This window comes from Jaculus jaculus, chromosome 7 (assembly GCF_020740685.1).
Source record: "Jaculus jaculus isolate mJacJac1 chromosome 7, mJacJac1.mat.Y.cur, whole genome shotgun sequence".
Lineage (NCBI taxonomy): Eukaryota > Metazoa > Chordata > Mammalia > Rodentia > Dipodidae > Jaculus > Jaculus jaculus.
Genome location: NC_059108.1, coordinates 85712468 through 85726829, shown reverse-complemented (window position 1 = coordinate 85726829; position 14362 = coordinate 85712468). Strand labels below are relative to the sequence as shown.

The 14362-nt window shown below is 44.7% G+C and overlaps 1 protein-coding gene across 2 annotated transcripts in view; it reads left to right on the top strand.

The window, feature by feature from the left end:
- The first annotated feature begins 2433 nt into the window (after positions 1-2433).
- The window catches only part of Snx6 (sorting nexin 6), a 58356-nt gene continuing 46427 nt past the window's right edge, over positions 2434-14362 (top strand). For both annotated transcript variants that reach the window (XM_004649115.3, XM_045155035.1), the window contains exons 1-2: positions 2434-2487; positions 2651-2698. In XM_004649115.3, coding sequence (XP_004649172.2) covers positions 2482-2487; positions 2651-2698 — 54 coding nt within the window. In that variant the 5' untranslated portion in view covers positions 2434-2481. The remainder of the gene's footprint in view (positions 2488-2650; positions 2699-14362) is intronic.

Here is a 14362-nt window from a genome sequence, read left to right as displayed (position 1 = left end):
TGGTAATGATTGAGATGTTGGAACTGATGCAACCTGTGCCCATAAGAGCAGACTTGACTCTCCTATCAGATGTAAAAAAAATCCTGCTCAATAATTGTAGCTCCAATCCTCTTTCCCAACCTACTCTTTTCAGGTGTTATCTTCAATTCAAAAACAAATCATTAGGAAATACTGGTAGTTTTTATTAGGAACAAATCATTAGAACATTTTTTTTCCTCCCTCACTCCTTTTATTTTAGTTTTGGTATTTTGAGGCAGGGTCTCAATTAGCTCAGGCCAGCCTAGAACTCTGTATGCAACTGAAGATGACCTTGAATTTCTAATCCACCTGCCTCCACCTTCAAAGTACTAGGATTACAGGTGAACACCACCATGCCTAATAAAATGGTGCTGAAAATCAAACCCAAGGCTTTGCACATACCAGGAAAACACTAAAACTGAGCTATGTGTCCAGCCCTACTTTTTATTTATTTTTTATTTTTTTGGCTTTCTGAGGTAGGATTTCACTCTAGCCCAGGCTAACCTAGACTTGGACTGTGGGAATGTTTGAACATCATTAGGATTGATAAAACCATGTTGCAAATTCAATGACCATCTCTTTCCTGCATTTGTTGTACTCCATAATACCAGGTGGGCTACCAATTTGTTAATCCAGGGGGGAATAAAGCAGACTTTGAAGAACAGGACATTCCTTCAGTATTCAGGCCCCTTTTTCAAAAGAGTCCATATTCTTTCTGTTGTCCCAATATAGTTCAGCTGGCCCAATCTCAATGGTTGAAATCTCTCAAACAATTGCAGCTGAACAGGCAGAAGTTTTGGCCCAAATATTTCATTTCTGTGCTATATCCCTCTGCTCACACTAGTCCATTTCTACACAATGCAACCCTGCACAAGTTCTCAGGACACAGGTGTAACAGCAGCCTCTCACACAAACTGCTTCTAGCCCAGTCCAAGCAAAGCTCTTTCTCACCCTCATAAGCCAAACCTCACAGTCCATAGTTCTTAATGCATTCAGGTCTTTGAACTCTGACCAGAATAGTCCATCAAGCTGTACTCACAGCACTGCAAGGCATCACTTAGGTCAAAGTTTCAAGTTTGTCCACATTCCTCCTGCAAAGCAGTTCCACAAGGCCAAAAGTCACACAGTCAGGTGTCTAGCAGCAATTCCACTCTTCTGGTAGAAAACACCTAACCAAGAGCAACTTATGGGGGGGGGGGGAAGGGTTTATTTTGGCTTACAGACTTGAGGGGAAGCTCCATGATGGCAGGGGAAAATGATGGCAGGGGAAAATGATGGCAGGGGAAAATGATGGCAGGGGAAAATGATGGCATGAGCAGAGGGTGGACATCACTTCCTGGCCAACATCAGATGAACAGCAGGAACAGGAGACTGTGCCAAATATTGGCAAGTGGAAGCTGACTATAACACCCATAGGCCTGCCCCCAACAACACACTGCCTCTAGGAGGGTTTAATTCCCAAATTGCCAACAGCTGGGGACATGGCATTTAGAACACCTAAGGTTATAGGGGACACCTAAATCAAACCACCACACCCCTCAATAAACAAAAGCCAAGTATGGTAGTGTACAGTTTTAATCTCAGCATTTGGGAGACAGAGGCAGGAGAATCAGTAATTAGGTTCCAGGCTAGCCAGAGCTATACAAAGAGACCCTGTCTGAAAAGAACCTATATAAATAATTATATTTTGGTACTCTGGATGTGAGTAGTGTGGGAAAGGAAGGGTTTGATTAGGACTGAGGTTTCTGGCCTGAACTTTAGAAGGCGCACACGTCAATAACTGAACAGAAGTGCGGGGATTGTGTGTGTTCCTTTGTAGAGGTGGGGTGCACCAGAGACAGGAATGGTTTCTCTTGTTTTGAAGTGCCTGTGGCTATGCAGTTGGTGTTCCATCTGGACAATTAGAGTAGGTCTGGCGATATTCTTCGAATAACGGAATCCTCTTGTCATGAAAACAAGTCATTTTTATAGTGCTCAACCAGTAGCCCAAACCCAGGTAGTTATTACGTGGCCAGCAGTAAAAACTTTGTTATAGCCCCTGACCAATTACTATGTGGAGGCCTTTGGTTCCTGAAACTGCCACAGGCAACATGATATTCATTGATTAATTATCATGTAGCCCAGTACAAAGACAAGAATATTTACTGCGGTTTCCCGACGGTGCCTGCGAGGTTTTCTCCTGGAGCCCTCTAGATGTAAGAGAACTGGACAGCTCCCCCAGGTGGCTCTCGTCCCTCCTCCCGGGGTCCCGGCTGCTCAGCTGCGAGCTGTCATCCGCCCTGTGGGGCTGGCTCCGCTCTCACTTAGGTGCCCAAGTTCATCCTCCACAGAACCCCTCACCGCGGCGGGCAGGGGCGGAGCCTATCATGGCCCCGCCCCCTCATTGGGCCCCGCCCCTCCCGGCTGCCGACTCCGTTCTCGGGCGGTGTGTGCGCCTGCGCTGGCCCTGGTCTCGGAGCAGCCATGATGGTGGGTGTTCTCGGCGGCGCCGAGCCCGGGGCGCGCGGTGGGGGCGGCGGCTGCGGCCGGGCGGGCGGGCGCGGGGACCTCGCGGGTCTGGCACTCATGTCTCGCTTTGTGTCTACCCCCCATCCCATCCTCTCCCGCTGGACCGCGCCCGCCGACCCCGCAGGAAGGCCTGGATGACGGCCCCGACTTCCTCTCGGAGGAAGACCGCGGAGTAAGTTCTGCCTTGTCTCGCGCAGGAGCCTCGGTGGCTGCGGGGCTCCGGCCGTGGCGAGAGGAGGGGGCTCCCGGCGCGCCGCGGCCCCCGCCCGGCCCTCCTGCCGCGCTCCCCGCAGCAGCGGGCCCGCCCTCCCGCAGCCCTTCCTCCCCCGGGGCTGTCCGGTCCTCTTTCTTGGCCCCGGCCCGGGATCCGACCCTCCGGTGAACCTGCTCTTTCCCGGGCAGGGTGCGGGGAGGTGGGTGAGGGTGGCGGCCGGGCTGGAACCCCCTCTCCCCCGCCTCTCTGGGCGGAGAAGACCGGTTCTCGGACCTTCCGGGTGGCATCCTTAAATCTCTCCTTTGTACATGTCTTGAACCATGCTCCCTACTTCTCTCTCTCTCAAAAGCAGAAATGGTATGGGTGTAGTTTAAATTTACCCTTTAGCAAAGATTTTTTACAGCCAGCAAATCTCAACTGTACTTCAGTGACCTAACAGATTTTGTCAAGTACTGGGAGTCCACACCATCCACTTTTACTCGTATCCCCTCTACACTATATTTTTGTAGGCTTCCCCTTCCAGCTTTGTTGACGTATGGCTGACACATTAATTGTATATATTTAAAATGTATAACATATTTTGATTTGTATACATTGTGAGATGATTACCACTGTTAGGCTAATTAGTGTATGCCTCAGTCTTAAGTTACCTTAATGGTGAGGACACCTGACATCTACTCTCAGCAAGTTTTAAGTTTAGTTATTCCTAAATATAGTAACCACGCTGTACATTAAAAACTTACTCCCCCCCCCCCCCCGAAGTAGGGTCTTACTCTAGCTCAGGCTGACCTGGAATTCACTATGTAATCTCAAGGTGGCCTCGGAACTCAAGGTGATCCTCCTGCCTCTGCCTCCTGAGTGCTGGGATTAAAAGCGTGTGCTACCACGCCCGACAAGATTTTACTCTTTTAAAATTTTATCTTATTTGCAAGTATAGAGAGAGAGAGAAGGGGCGCACTAGGGCCTCTAGCTGCTGCAAATGAACTTCAGACTCATGTTCCACTTTTTGTGTCTGGCTTTAAGTGGATACAAACCCAGGTTGTTAGGCTTTGCAGACAAGCACCTTAACCACTGAGCCATTTCTCCAGCCCCAAGATCTTACTCCTTTTATTTTTGAGAGAGAAGGAGAAAGGCAGAAAGAGAGAGAGAATGGGCGTGCCAGGGCTTCTCAGCCACTGTGAACGCACTGCTGACCCGTGTGTCCCCTTGTGTGCATGTGCGACATTGCATGTCTGCGACACTTGCGGCTGGTTGTATGTGGGACCTGGAGATTCCAACAAGCATTCTTAAGGGCTTCACAGGCAAGGTCCTTAACCGCTAAGCCATTTCTTCGGGGACCCCCTTTAAAAATTTTTTTTTCCAATTTTAATTTATTTATTTTTCTTTTCACAATTTTTATTAACATTTCCCCCCCTTTCTTAAAACAAAATTATTTATTGCCTTTTTGCAAGTAGAGAGAGAAGGAAGAGAGAATGGACTACCAGGACCCCCTGCCACTGCACATGAGCTCCAATCACATGCACTGTTGTGTGTGTCTGGCTTAACATGGGTATTGGGGAATTAAAACTGGGCTGTCAGGCTTTGCAAGCAAGTACCTTTAACCACTGAGCCGTTTCTCCAGCCCCAGAACTTACTCTTTTTAAATTTTTTTTTGTTTATTTATTTATTTGAGAGTGACAGAGAGAGAGAGAAAGAGGATGCGCCAGGGCTTCCAGCCACTGCAAACGAACTCCAGATGCGTGCGCCCCCTTGTGCATGTGGCTAACATGGGTCCTGGGGAATTGAGCCTCAAACCGGGGTCCTTAGGCTTCACAGGCAAGCACTTAACCGCTAAGCCATCTCTCCAGCCTGCAGAACTTACTCTTAAATCAAAGTCTGTATCCTTTGACCAGACCCCTTTTCTCTGCCTCTGTCTCTGTTTCAACACTGATTTCTTCCCATCCCATGCCCTAGCTCCCATTTGTCTTGGTTGAAGGGTGGTGCATATATAGTACCTCGTACAAGTGATTACTTGAGAAATATTGACATATGATAATTGCTGCTCAGCAGAGTTACAGTGTTTCTGTACATTGAAACATTTGACAGCCTGTACCTTGCATGCTTGCTTGCTTGCCTTTTTTTGGAGATGAGGTATCCTTGTTTAAGCTGGCCTCAAACTCTGGGCAATCATCCTGGCTCTACCTCCCAAGTACTGAGATTACAGGTGGCCCCTAGCATGCCTGGCTTGTACTTTTGTTTTCCATTTTGGTGTTTACTTGTCCCTCTTCCATAATGAGAGACACTGTTGGACTTTAGGTAGGTGATAAGATGAGGATTCTTACTGCTTGTCAGAAGAGATGAGTATTTACTAATGAGTTAGCAAACTTTCAAGTAGAAAGACACAGAGGGTAGTCTATGCTTTTTTTATTTGTTTGTTTTTCAAGATAGGGTCTCACTCTAGCTCAGGCTGACTTGGAATTCACTATATAGTCTCAGGGTGGCCTTGAACTCTCAGTGATCCTCTTACCTCTGCCTCCTGAGTGCTGGGATTAAAGGTATGCACCATCACACCTGGTTATTTGTTTGAGACATAGAGAGGAAGAGTGAGTGAGGATGGGCACACCAGGGACTCTAGCCACTGCAGATGAACTCCAGATGCATGCATCATCATGTGCATATGGCTTACATTGGGACCTGGAGAACTGAACCTGGATCCTTAGGTTTCACAAGCAAGCATCTTAACCACTAAGACATCTCTCCAGCCCGATGTTCTATGCTTTTATAAATGACAAATTTACTTTCTCACTTTACACAAAAACATCATACAACTTCTAATTTCTTTTTGTTTGTTTTTCAAGGTAGGGTCTCGCTCTAGCCCAGGCTAACCTGAAATTTACTATGTAGTCTCAGGGTGGCCTCAGACTCATGGTGATTCTCCTACTTCTGCCTCCCAAGTGCTGGGATTAAAGGCATATGCCACCATGTCCAGCTTCAAATTATATATTTAAAATATTTTATTTATTTATTTGACACAGAGAGGGAGATAGTAGGCATGCCAAGGCCTCCAACCACTGCAAATGAACTCCAGATGCATGTGCCACCTTGTGCATCTGGCTTGCATGGGTTCTGGGGAATTGAACCTGGATCTTTTGGCTTTGCTGAGAAAGAAAGAGCAAGAGAGAATGAAAGAATTTTAGTGCCAGGGCCTTCAGCCACTGTAATAGAACTCCAGGTGCGTGTGCCCCCTTGTGTGCATGTGCGACTTTGCATGCTTGCATCACATTGTGCATCTGGCTTTTGTAGGACCTGGAGAGTCGAACGTGGGTTCTTTGGCTTCACAGGCAATTGCCTTAACTGCTAAGCCATCTCTGAAGCCCAATAAATAAAACATTTTTAAAAAATTTGAGTAAGTAACTGGGCATAGTGGTTTATGCCTTTAATCCCAGCACTTGAGAGGCAGAGGTAGGAGGATTGTCGATAGTTCGAGGCCATGCTGAGACTGCATAGTAAGTTTCAGGTCAGCCTGAGCTAGCGTGAGACCCTACCTCAGAGACCATCCCCCCCCCCAAATTATGTAAGTAGTATGTCCAGAAAGTTTTTTCAGATATTACAAAATTAGAAGGTGGGGAGACAAAGACCATGACTGACCAAGAAGTTGTTATAGGATGTTATGCTTGAAATAGTAATGTGAAAAGGAAAGAACAGGCTAGGAGTATTGCCTGTTGCTGGAGTGATTGTCAGTTTAGGCAAAGGGTCTGGGTTAGAGCCCCTCAAAGTGAAAAAATGTATGTTAGAAATTGTTTAGAGTGTCATGATGGGTATGTGCAAATGTCCAGTTCTTCCTTGTTTTGGTGCTGTGGAACTGGATGAATTATAGTAATAATTACAGTTGGGCACTGTGTAAGCCATGTCTGATTAGTGTCTTCTCATTATCCCTTTGAAGCCTTTACTATGCTTCCTTTACAGATGAGAAATCCGAACCTCAGAGGATCTTAGGTTGTTAAGGTCACACAGCAGTGAGTGAAAGAGCTGGACTTGAAACCTTGCTTCTGCCAGAGCTAGTCTCCATGTATCTCAGTGTTCTTCAAATATATGCATCAGGCTGGTTGTGATGGTGCATGTTTGTGATCCCAGTCTTTGGTAGGAGGAATACTTTTTAAAAAATATTTTGTTTATTTGCAAGCAGAGAGATACAAACATAGAGAGCAGAGAGAGAGTTTCTGGGCACACCAGGGCTTCTAGCCATTGCAAACAAGCTCCAGATGCATGCACCGTTCTGTGCATCTGCCTAACATAGGAACTGGGAGATTGAACTCAGATTGTTAGACTTTGCAGGCAAGCACCTTAACTGCTGAGCCATTTCTCCAGCCCAAGGAATGCTTTTTAGGCCAACCTGTGCTGCAGAGCAAATTCCAGGCTATCCTTGATTATGTAGCAAGACCCACTGCCAACAGAATAGTACTCGCATAAGAATCACTGTGGATGCTGGTCTTCAGTGGCATATTCTGTAGTCCCGTCTTTTGGAAGGTCTAGCAGAAGAATCTCCAGTACAAGGACAGCCTGGGCTACATAGCACATCCTCAAAAAAGCAAAGCAAAAGCCCCACCCAAACCAGAACAATTATTGGAAAAGCAAAACAAAACTTTGGGGCCCTTGCTCTTACTAAATCTCTTGGAATGGGGCAAAGTACTGCCTTTTTTTTTTTTCCGAGGTATCCCCAGGCGTCCTGGCAAAGGACTACTGCTTAACCCTCACCAAGAAGTTTCCACTGTGCACTGAAGTGTGGTTACTGCTGCAGTCACTCTGCTAGTTCCTTGGTTCAGCAACAGAAGTATGTGGCCTGCTTAAGTTTCCCTGTATCATGTCAGTCCTGATAGAAATAGATGGCCATAATTAGAATTTAAAGGCTTTGCAGTTTTTCTTTAGATTATCTTGTTCAGCTTTTTAAAAAAGGGAGTGTTTCTTTTGTTTTGTTTTGTTTTGTTTTGTTTCTAGGTAAGGTCTCACTCTATCTGTGACTGACCTGGAACTCACACAAACTTATGGCACTCCTCCTACCTCTGTATTCTGGGTGCTGGGATTGGAGACATGAGCTGCCATGTCTGACTTTTTTATTGTTGTATTGTTTTTTTGAGGTAGGGTCTTGCTGTAGCCCAGGCTGACCTGAATGGAATTTACTAAATAGTGTCAGGGTGAACTCACAGTGATCCTCCTACTTACCACTGCCTCTGGAATGCTGGGATTAAAAGGTGTGTGCTACCATACCCTGTATGCCAGATTTTTTTTTTTTTTCTTACTTATTTGAGAGAGACAGAGAAGGAGACAGAGAGGGAGAGAATGGGTGCTCTAGGGTCTCCAGCCACTGCAAATGAACTCCAGACACATGCGCCACCTTGTGCATCTGGCTTACGTGGGTCCAGGAGAATCAAACCTGGGTCCTTTGGCTTTGTAGGCAAGCACCGTAACTGCTAAGCCATTCCTTCAGCCCCCAGATTTTTTCCTAAAGGGAATACGTAGTCCAGGCTGGCTTTGAATTTGCTGTGTAGCTGAGGATCACCTTGAATTTCTGATCCTCCTGCAGGCATAAAGCACCACCATCAGGGAGTCTTGATGGAAAAAAGAATAAAGTGCATATTTGATCTAAGTTGCAAAAGAGACATCACAGATTCAGAAATAACACACATACAGAGCAGTAAGTAGGTAAAAAAAAAAAAAAAATCAAAGTCAGTCTTTTAAAATAAACCTTTTAAGCAGACTTAAATTTTTATCAAGATATCTGCATCAGAACAGAAGCTTTTTTTTTTTTTTGGTCTTTCGAGGTAGGGTCTCACTCTAGCTAGCCAAGGCTGACCTGGAATTCACTATGTAGTCTAGTCTAGTGATCCTCCTACCTCTGCCTCCCAAGTGCTAGAATTAAAGGCATGCGCAACCACAACTGGCTTAGAACAGAATCTTACAGCATTACGAAAACACTGTTTTGTGGGCTGGAGAGATGGCTTAGTGGTTAAGGAGTTTGACTCCAAAGTCAAAGGATCCCAGTTTGAGTCTCCAGGACATATGTAAGCCAGATGCACAAGGGGGCACATGCATCTGGACTTCATTTGCAGTGGCTAGAGGCCCTGGCATGCCCATTCTCTCTCTTCCCCAACCCAACCTTTCTTTCAAATGAATAAATAAATAAAATATATTTTAAAAAAAAAAAGCTGAGCTGGATGTGGTGGCTCACATGTAAAAAACAAACAAACAAAAACACTGTTTTGTGAGAAGCTAAAGGAGGCTTAAAGAATATACACTATTAGGGGCTGGAGAGATGGCTCAGTGGTTGAGATGCTTGCCTGCAAAGACTAAGGACTCCAGTTTGATTCCCCAGTACTCACATAGAGCAGATACACAAGGTGGCACATGCATCTGGAGTTTGTTTGCAGTGGCTATAGGCCCTGGTGTGCCCATTCTCTCCCTCCCCCCCATAAATAAGTAAAATTAAAAATGTTTAAAAAGTTGGTCATGGTGGCACACACCTTTATTCCCAGCACTTGGAAGGCAGAGGTAGGAGGATCACTGTGAGTTCAAGGCCACCCTGAGGCTACATAGTGTATTCTTAGTCAGCCTGGGTTAGAGCAAGACCCTATCTCGAAACACCCCTCCCCCCACACACAAAGAGTGTACAATATTAACTGGATGTGGTGGTGCATACCTGTAAAACAAAGAGGTAGGAGGATTGCTAGTTTGAGGCCAGCCCAGGAACATTGTGAGACCCTGTCTGAACCCTGCTGCCCAAATTCAGTGTGATTAGCCCTAGTTTGAGCTCTTCTTAAGTACCTCCTCAACTGAAGGGAAGTTGCATGTTATTTAATAAACAAATAACTTGCTTTGATGAGCTTGTTAGATAAGAGCCGTATACTCCAGAGTGATGACATAATTCTCTTAGCATATGTTTTCCATTCCAAATGGTTGTTGATTGTTTTCAGGAAGGACTTCAGGTAGAGTAGCTATCTTGTGGGCTCCTAGCCTTGTTCAGATGGCAGTGACCTTGGATGACTCAGAAGGCACCATGGTGCCAAGAAGATGTGACAGAGGGGTGCTCAACACTGAAATATCTCCATCACACTTTCCAAGGCTCAGGGTCCGTTGTGGAAGAGGTGGTGGAAAGAATGTAAGAGTCAAAGGGAGGGTAGGATTCCTTCCAACGTGCTCCTCCAGACACAAAATGGCCTGGATATCCATGACCCCACAGTGCCTGACTACCACTACCTACACAAGACCATCATAACAGGAGGAAAAGATGATGACATCAAAATAAATAAAAGACTGAACAGTCACTGAGGCCAGTTTAATTTCACCTTGGAGATGTGTGCCCCACCCTGTTGTGTTTTTCTTTCCCCTGAAGCAGGGTCTCACTCTACAGCTCCAGGCTGGCCTCAACTTCTCCCTTTGCCTCCCCAGTGCTGGGATTAAAGGCGTGTGCCACCATGCCCTGCTCATTTTTTCCATGACTTGCCTGTATTGTAACAGTATCCAGCACTAGTCTGTCAGATCTGTTTTCTTTTTTTCCAAGGTAAGGTCTCACTTTAGCCTAGTCTAGCATAGAACTCACAGTGATCCTCCTACCTCTGCCTCCCAAATGCTGAGATTAAAGGCATGCACCACCATGACCAGCTTTTTTTTTTTAAAGTATTTATTGACAACTTTGATAATTACAGACAATATACCATGATCATAGTCCTGTCTTACCAATCTCCTTTTACCACCTCCCAGTGAATTCCTTTTTTCCAACTAGTGTCTTCCATTTTTATGCCATCATTTTTTTTTCCGAGGTAGGGTCTTGCTCTAGCTCAGGCTGACCTGGACATCACTGTGTAGTCTCAGGCTTGAACTCATGGAGATCTTCCTACCTCTGCCTCCCAAGTGCTAGAATTAAAGGCATGCACCACCCTGCCTGGCTACCATCATTTTCCCCTCCTATTATGCAGGTCTTACATAAGTAATGTCAGCCACTGTGAGGTCATGAATATTAAGGCCACTTTGTGTGTGGCTAGCCTAGATCTTTTGATTTTTCTCTTTTATTCCTTTCTCTTTCTTCTCTCTCTCTCTCTTTTTAAGGTAGGGTTCACTTTAACCTAGACTGACCTGGAATTTACTATGTTTTTACTGGCCTCAAACTCATGCTGATCCTTCTACCTCTGTCTCCCAAGTGCTGTGATTAAAGGCATGCACTACCACACCCAGCTAAATATTTCTATTTTCTAATCTAGTCTTCACATTACTTTCAATTTGATAATTGAGATGATTGGACATTTAACTCTTCCAGGTACTTCCTTGGACCCAATTCTTTTTGGAGTAAGGTTTTTAGGCTAGCATTCCTTACTGTTCACAACCCCTTCTGACTGGCTTTACTGTCCACCCCCATCCCATACTATACTCTAGTTGGCTTGTCATTGCCGAAACACCTCTGAAGTTTGTTTGCTTCAGTCTTGTGGAATGTTCTCCACCTTTTATTTATTTATTTATTTATTTTTCTTTCTTTTATTTATTTATTAACAACTTCCATGATTGTAACCAATATCCCATGGTAATGCCCGCCCTCCCTCCCCCCACGTTCCCTTTGAAACTTCCATTCTCCATCATATCTCCTCCCCCTCTCAATCAGTCTCTCTTTTATTTTGATGTCAGGATCTTTTCATCCTATTGTGATGGTCTTATATAGGTAGTTTCAGGCACTGTGAGGTATGGATATCCAGGTCATTTTGTTTCTGGGGGAAGCACGTTGTAAGGAGTCCTACCCTTCCTTTGGTTCTTACATTGTTTCTGCTACCTCTTCTGCAATGACCCTGAGCCTTGGAAGGTGTGATAGAGATATTGCAGTGCTGAGCACTCCTGTCACTTCTTCCCAGCACCATGATGCCTTTTGAGTGATCCCAAGGTCACTGCCATCTGAAAAGAGAAGGTTCTCTACCAAAAGTGAGAGTAGCATTAATATATGGGTATCAACATTAAGAGAAGTGCTTACTGGGAAGTTTGATGAGCATAGTGTATACATTTAGCCAGTCAGCAACAGACATTACACCCCTAGGGCTCATGACTACCCCTGTTGTAGGTTTTCAGTATCAGGGATATATTCCCTCCCATGGAGCGAACCTCCAGGCAGTTGGTTTCCACCATGACAGACGTGCCACTATTGCACCTGTTGGCTCATTTGGCCTGGACAGGCTAAATATAAGGCTTGCACTTTCCACTGTTGAGTATCTTCACTGGTGATTTCTCTCTTCCCCATTGAACTGCATGCAGAATGGCTTCTTCCAGCTTTCTGTAATATGGTCCACATGGAGGAGGTTATCAGCTCAGTTCCAGCAGAATTTTTTCAGTGGCCTTTCAGCCCAAGTATGTGGAGTCTTCAGCAATAGGGTCTTTACCATCTATTCCTGGTGGGAAACCAAGGGCCTCAGCAATGGCCTGTAACGTTTTGGGGACTTCAGGGACCTCCCTGGCCAACAACTCACTGGAAGGTATCCCAACCCTGGCACTGAAAACTTTCTAGTAACAATCTACAGCTCCTGAGTATTCCGTTGTTCAAAAAACACAGGTTTCCTCCACCTTTCCTTTACTTAATCTCTTCCCCTGACCTCACTTGGGCCTTTTTGCCCCCATTAATCCATTCTTCTACTTATATATATACAATACCATCCTATTAATTACTCCCCCTCCCTTCCTTTCTCTTCCCTTTATATATCTTTTCTAGCTTGCTGACCACCTTTTCTTTTATTAGAAGTTTAACTTATCTTTTAAAACTTGGCATACATATTTGTACTTCTTTTGTACCTATATAGATAGCATTTACACATATACAGAGATTTAGAAAGATTAAATAACTGACTGAGGTCATGCATAGCAAGTAGGAGCTGCAGTCAGACACAGGCAATTGAGCCCTAGGCTCTTTTGTTTGTTTGTTTTTTTGAGGTAGGGTCTCACTCTGGCCCAGGCTGACATGGGGTTCACTATGTATCCTACCTTAGCCTCCTGAGTGCTGGGATTAAAGGCATGAGCCACCACTCCTGGCCCGAGCCCTAGGCCCTTAACCACTAAAATGAGTTAACTGCTAAGTACTGATCTGGAATTTTCCATACTGAGGACAAGGGGAGGGTCTGTCAGCAGAAAGGACAGATATGTGTGGTGATTTGGTTGTCCTTGGTGTGCCTGACATTCCTGAGGCAGGAGTTGGAATAGTAGATATGGCTAGAAGATAGAATCTTTTTTTTTTTTTTTTTGTATTGTAAAATCAGTCATGTGCTTTTTATGGTCATCAGAATAATAATAATAATTAAAAAATATACATTTTATTTTCACACTATAATAAGAACAATGACTTGAAAACCTGCCAACTTAAAAAGTTTTACCATAGTAATCAAAACATTGCCTTACAAATATCTTATATACCTCAACATTTTGTAAATGCAACATATATATAATTTTTTATTTTCTCATATTAAAGTATGCTAAATTATATTATTATTATTTTGGTTTTTTTGGCTTTATTTTTTTTCTCAAATTTTTTTTTTGGTTTTTCGAGGTAGGGTCTCACTCTAGCGTAGGCTGACCTGGAATTCACTATGGAGTCTCAGGGTGGCCTCAAACTCATGATGATTCTCCTACCTCTGCCTCCCGAGTGCTAGGATTAAAGGCGTGCACCACCACGCCCAGCTTTTTCTCAATTTTTATTAACATTTTCCATGATTATAAAAAATATCCATGGTAATACCCTCCCTCCCCCTACTTTCCCCTTTGAAATTCCATTCTCCATCATATCCCCTCCCCCTCTCAATCAGTCTCTCTTTTATTTTGATGTCATGATCTTTTCCTCCTCTTATGATGGTCTTGTGTAGGTAGTGTCAGGCACTGTGAGGTCATGGATATCCAGGCCATTTTGTATCTGGTGGTGGTGGTTTTTTTTGAGATAGGGTCTGGCGTGGAACTTGTTCTGTACCCCCATACACTATGATGGCCTGGGACAATAGGTGTAAGCCACCATGCCCTGGGCTTAGAAAATTGAATCTGGATTGCATAAATGACAAAAACTCCAGGCAGTGGGAAGTGATGAGAGGTTTCAAGCTAGGAAATACAAATATTCAGATGAAGATAGGATTGTAGCTCATTCTGAAATGGGGGAGGGAGTTGATACTTCTTTTAGAAAAGGAAAGAAGGCAGCCAGCGCTGCTGGCAGTGTGCCTCATGGGAGGTAATTGGGGTGCAACTGAGGCAGTAAAAGCACATGAAGGAGGCACATAATAAAGAGATGTTTTGCTTTTTTCAAGGAAGGGTCTCACTCTAGCCCAGGCTGACCTGGAACTCACTCTGTAGTCCCAGGTTGGCCTTGAACTCAAAGCAGTCCTCCCAAGTGATGGGACTAAAGGTGTGCGCCGCCATGCCTGGTGAGTTGCTTACTTTTAAAATGCTTTATTTTATTTAGAGAGAGAGAGAGAATGTACGCCAGGGTGTCTGGCCACTGCAAATGAACTCCAAACACATGTGCCACCTTGTGTATCCAGCTTTATGTGGGTACTAGGGAATCCAACTTGGGGCCTTTGGCTTTGCTAGCTAGTGCTTTAACTACTAAGCCATCTCTTCAACCCTAAATGCTTTATTTTAGTG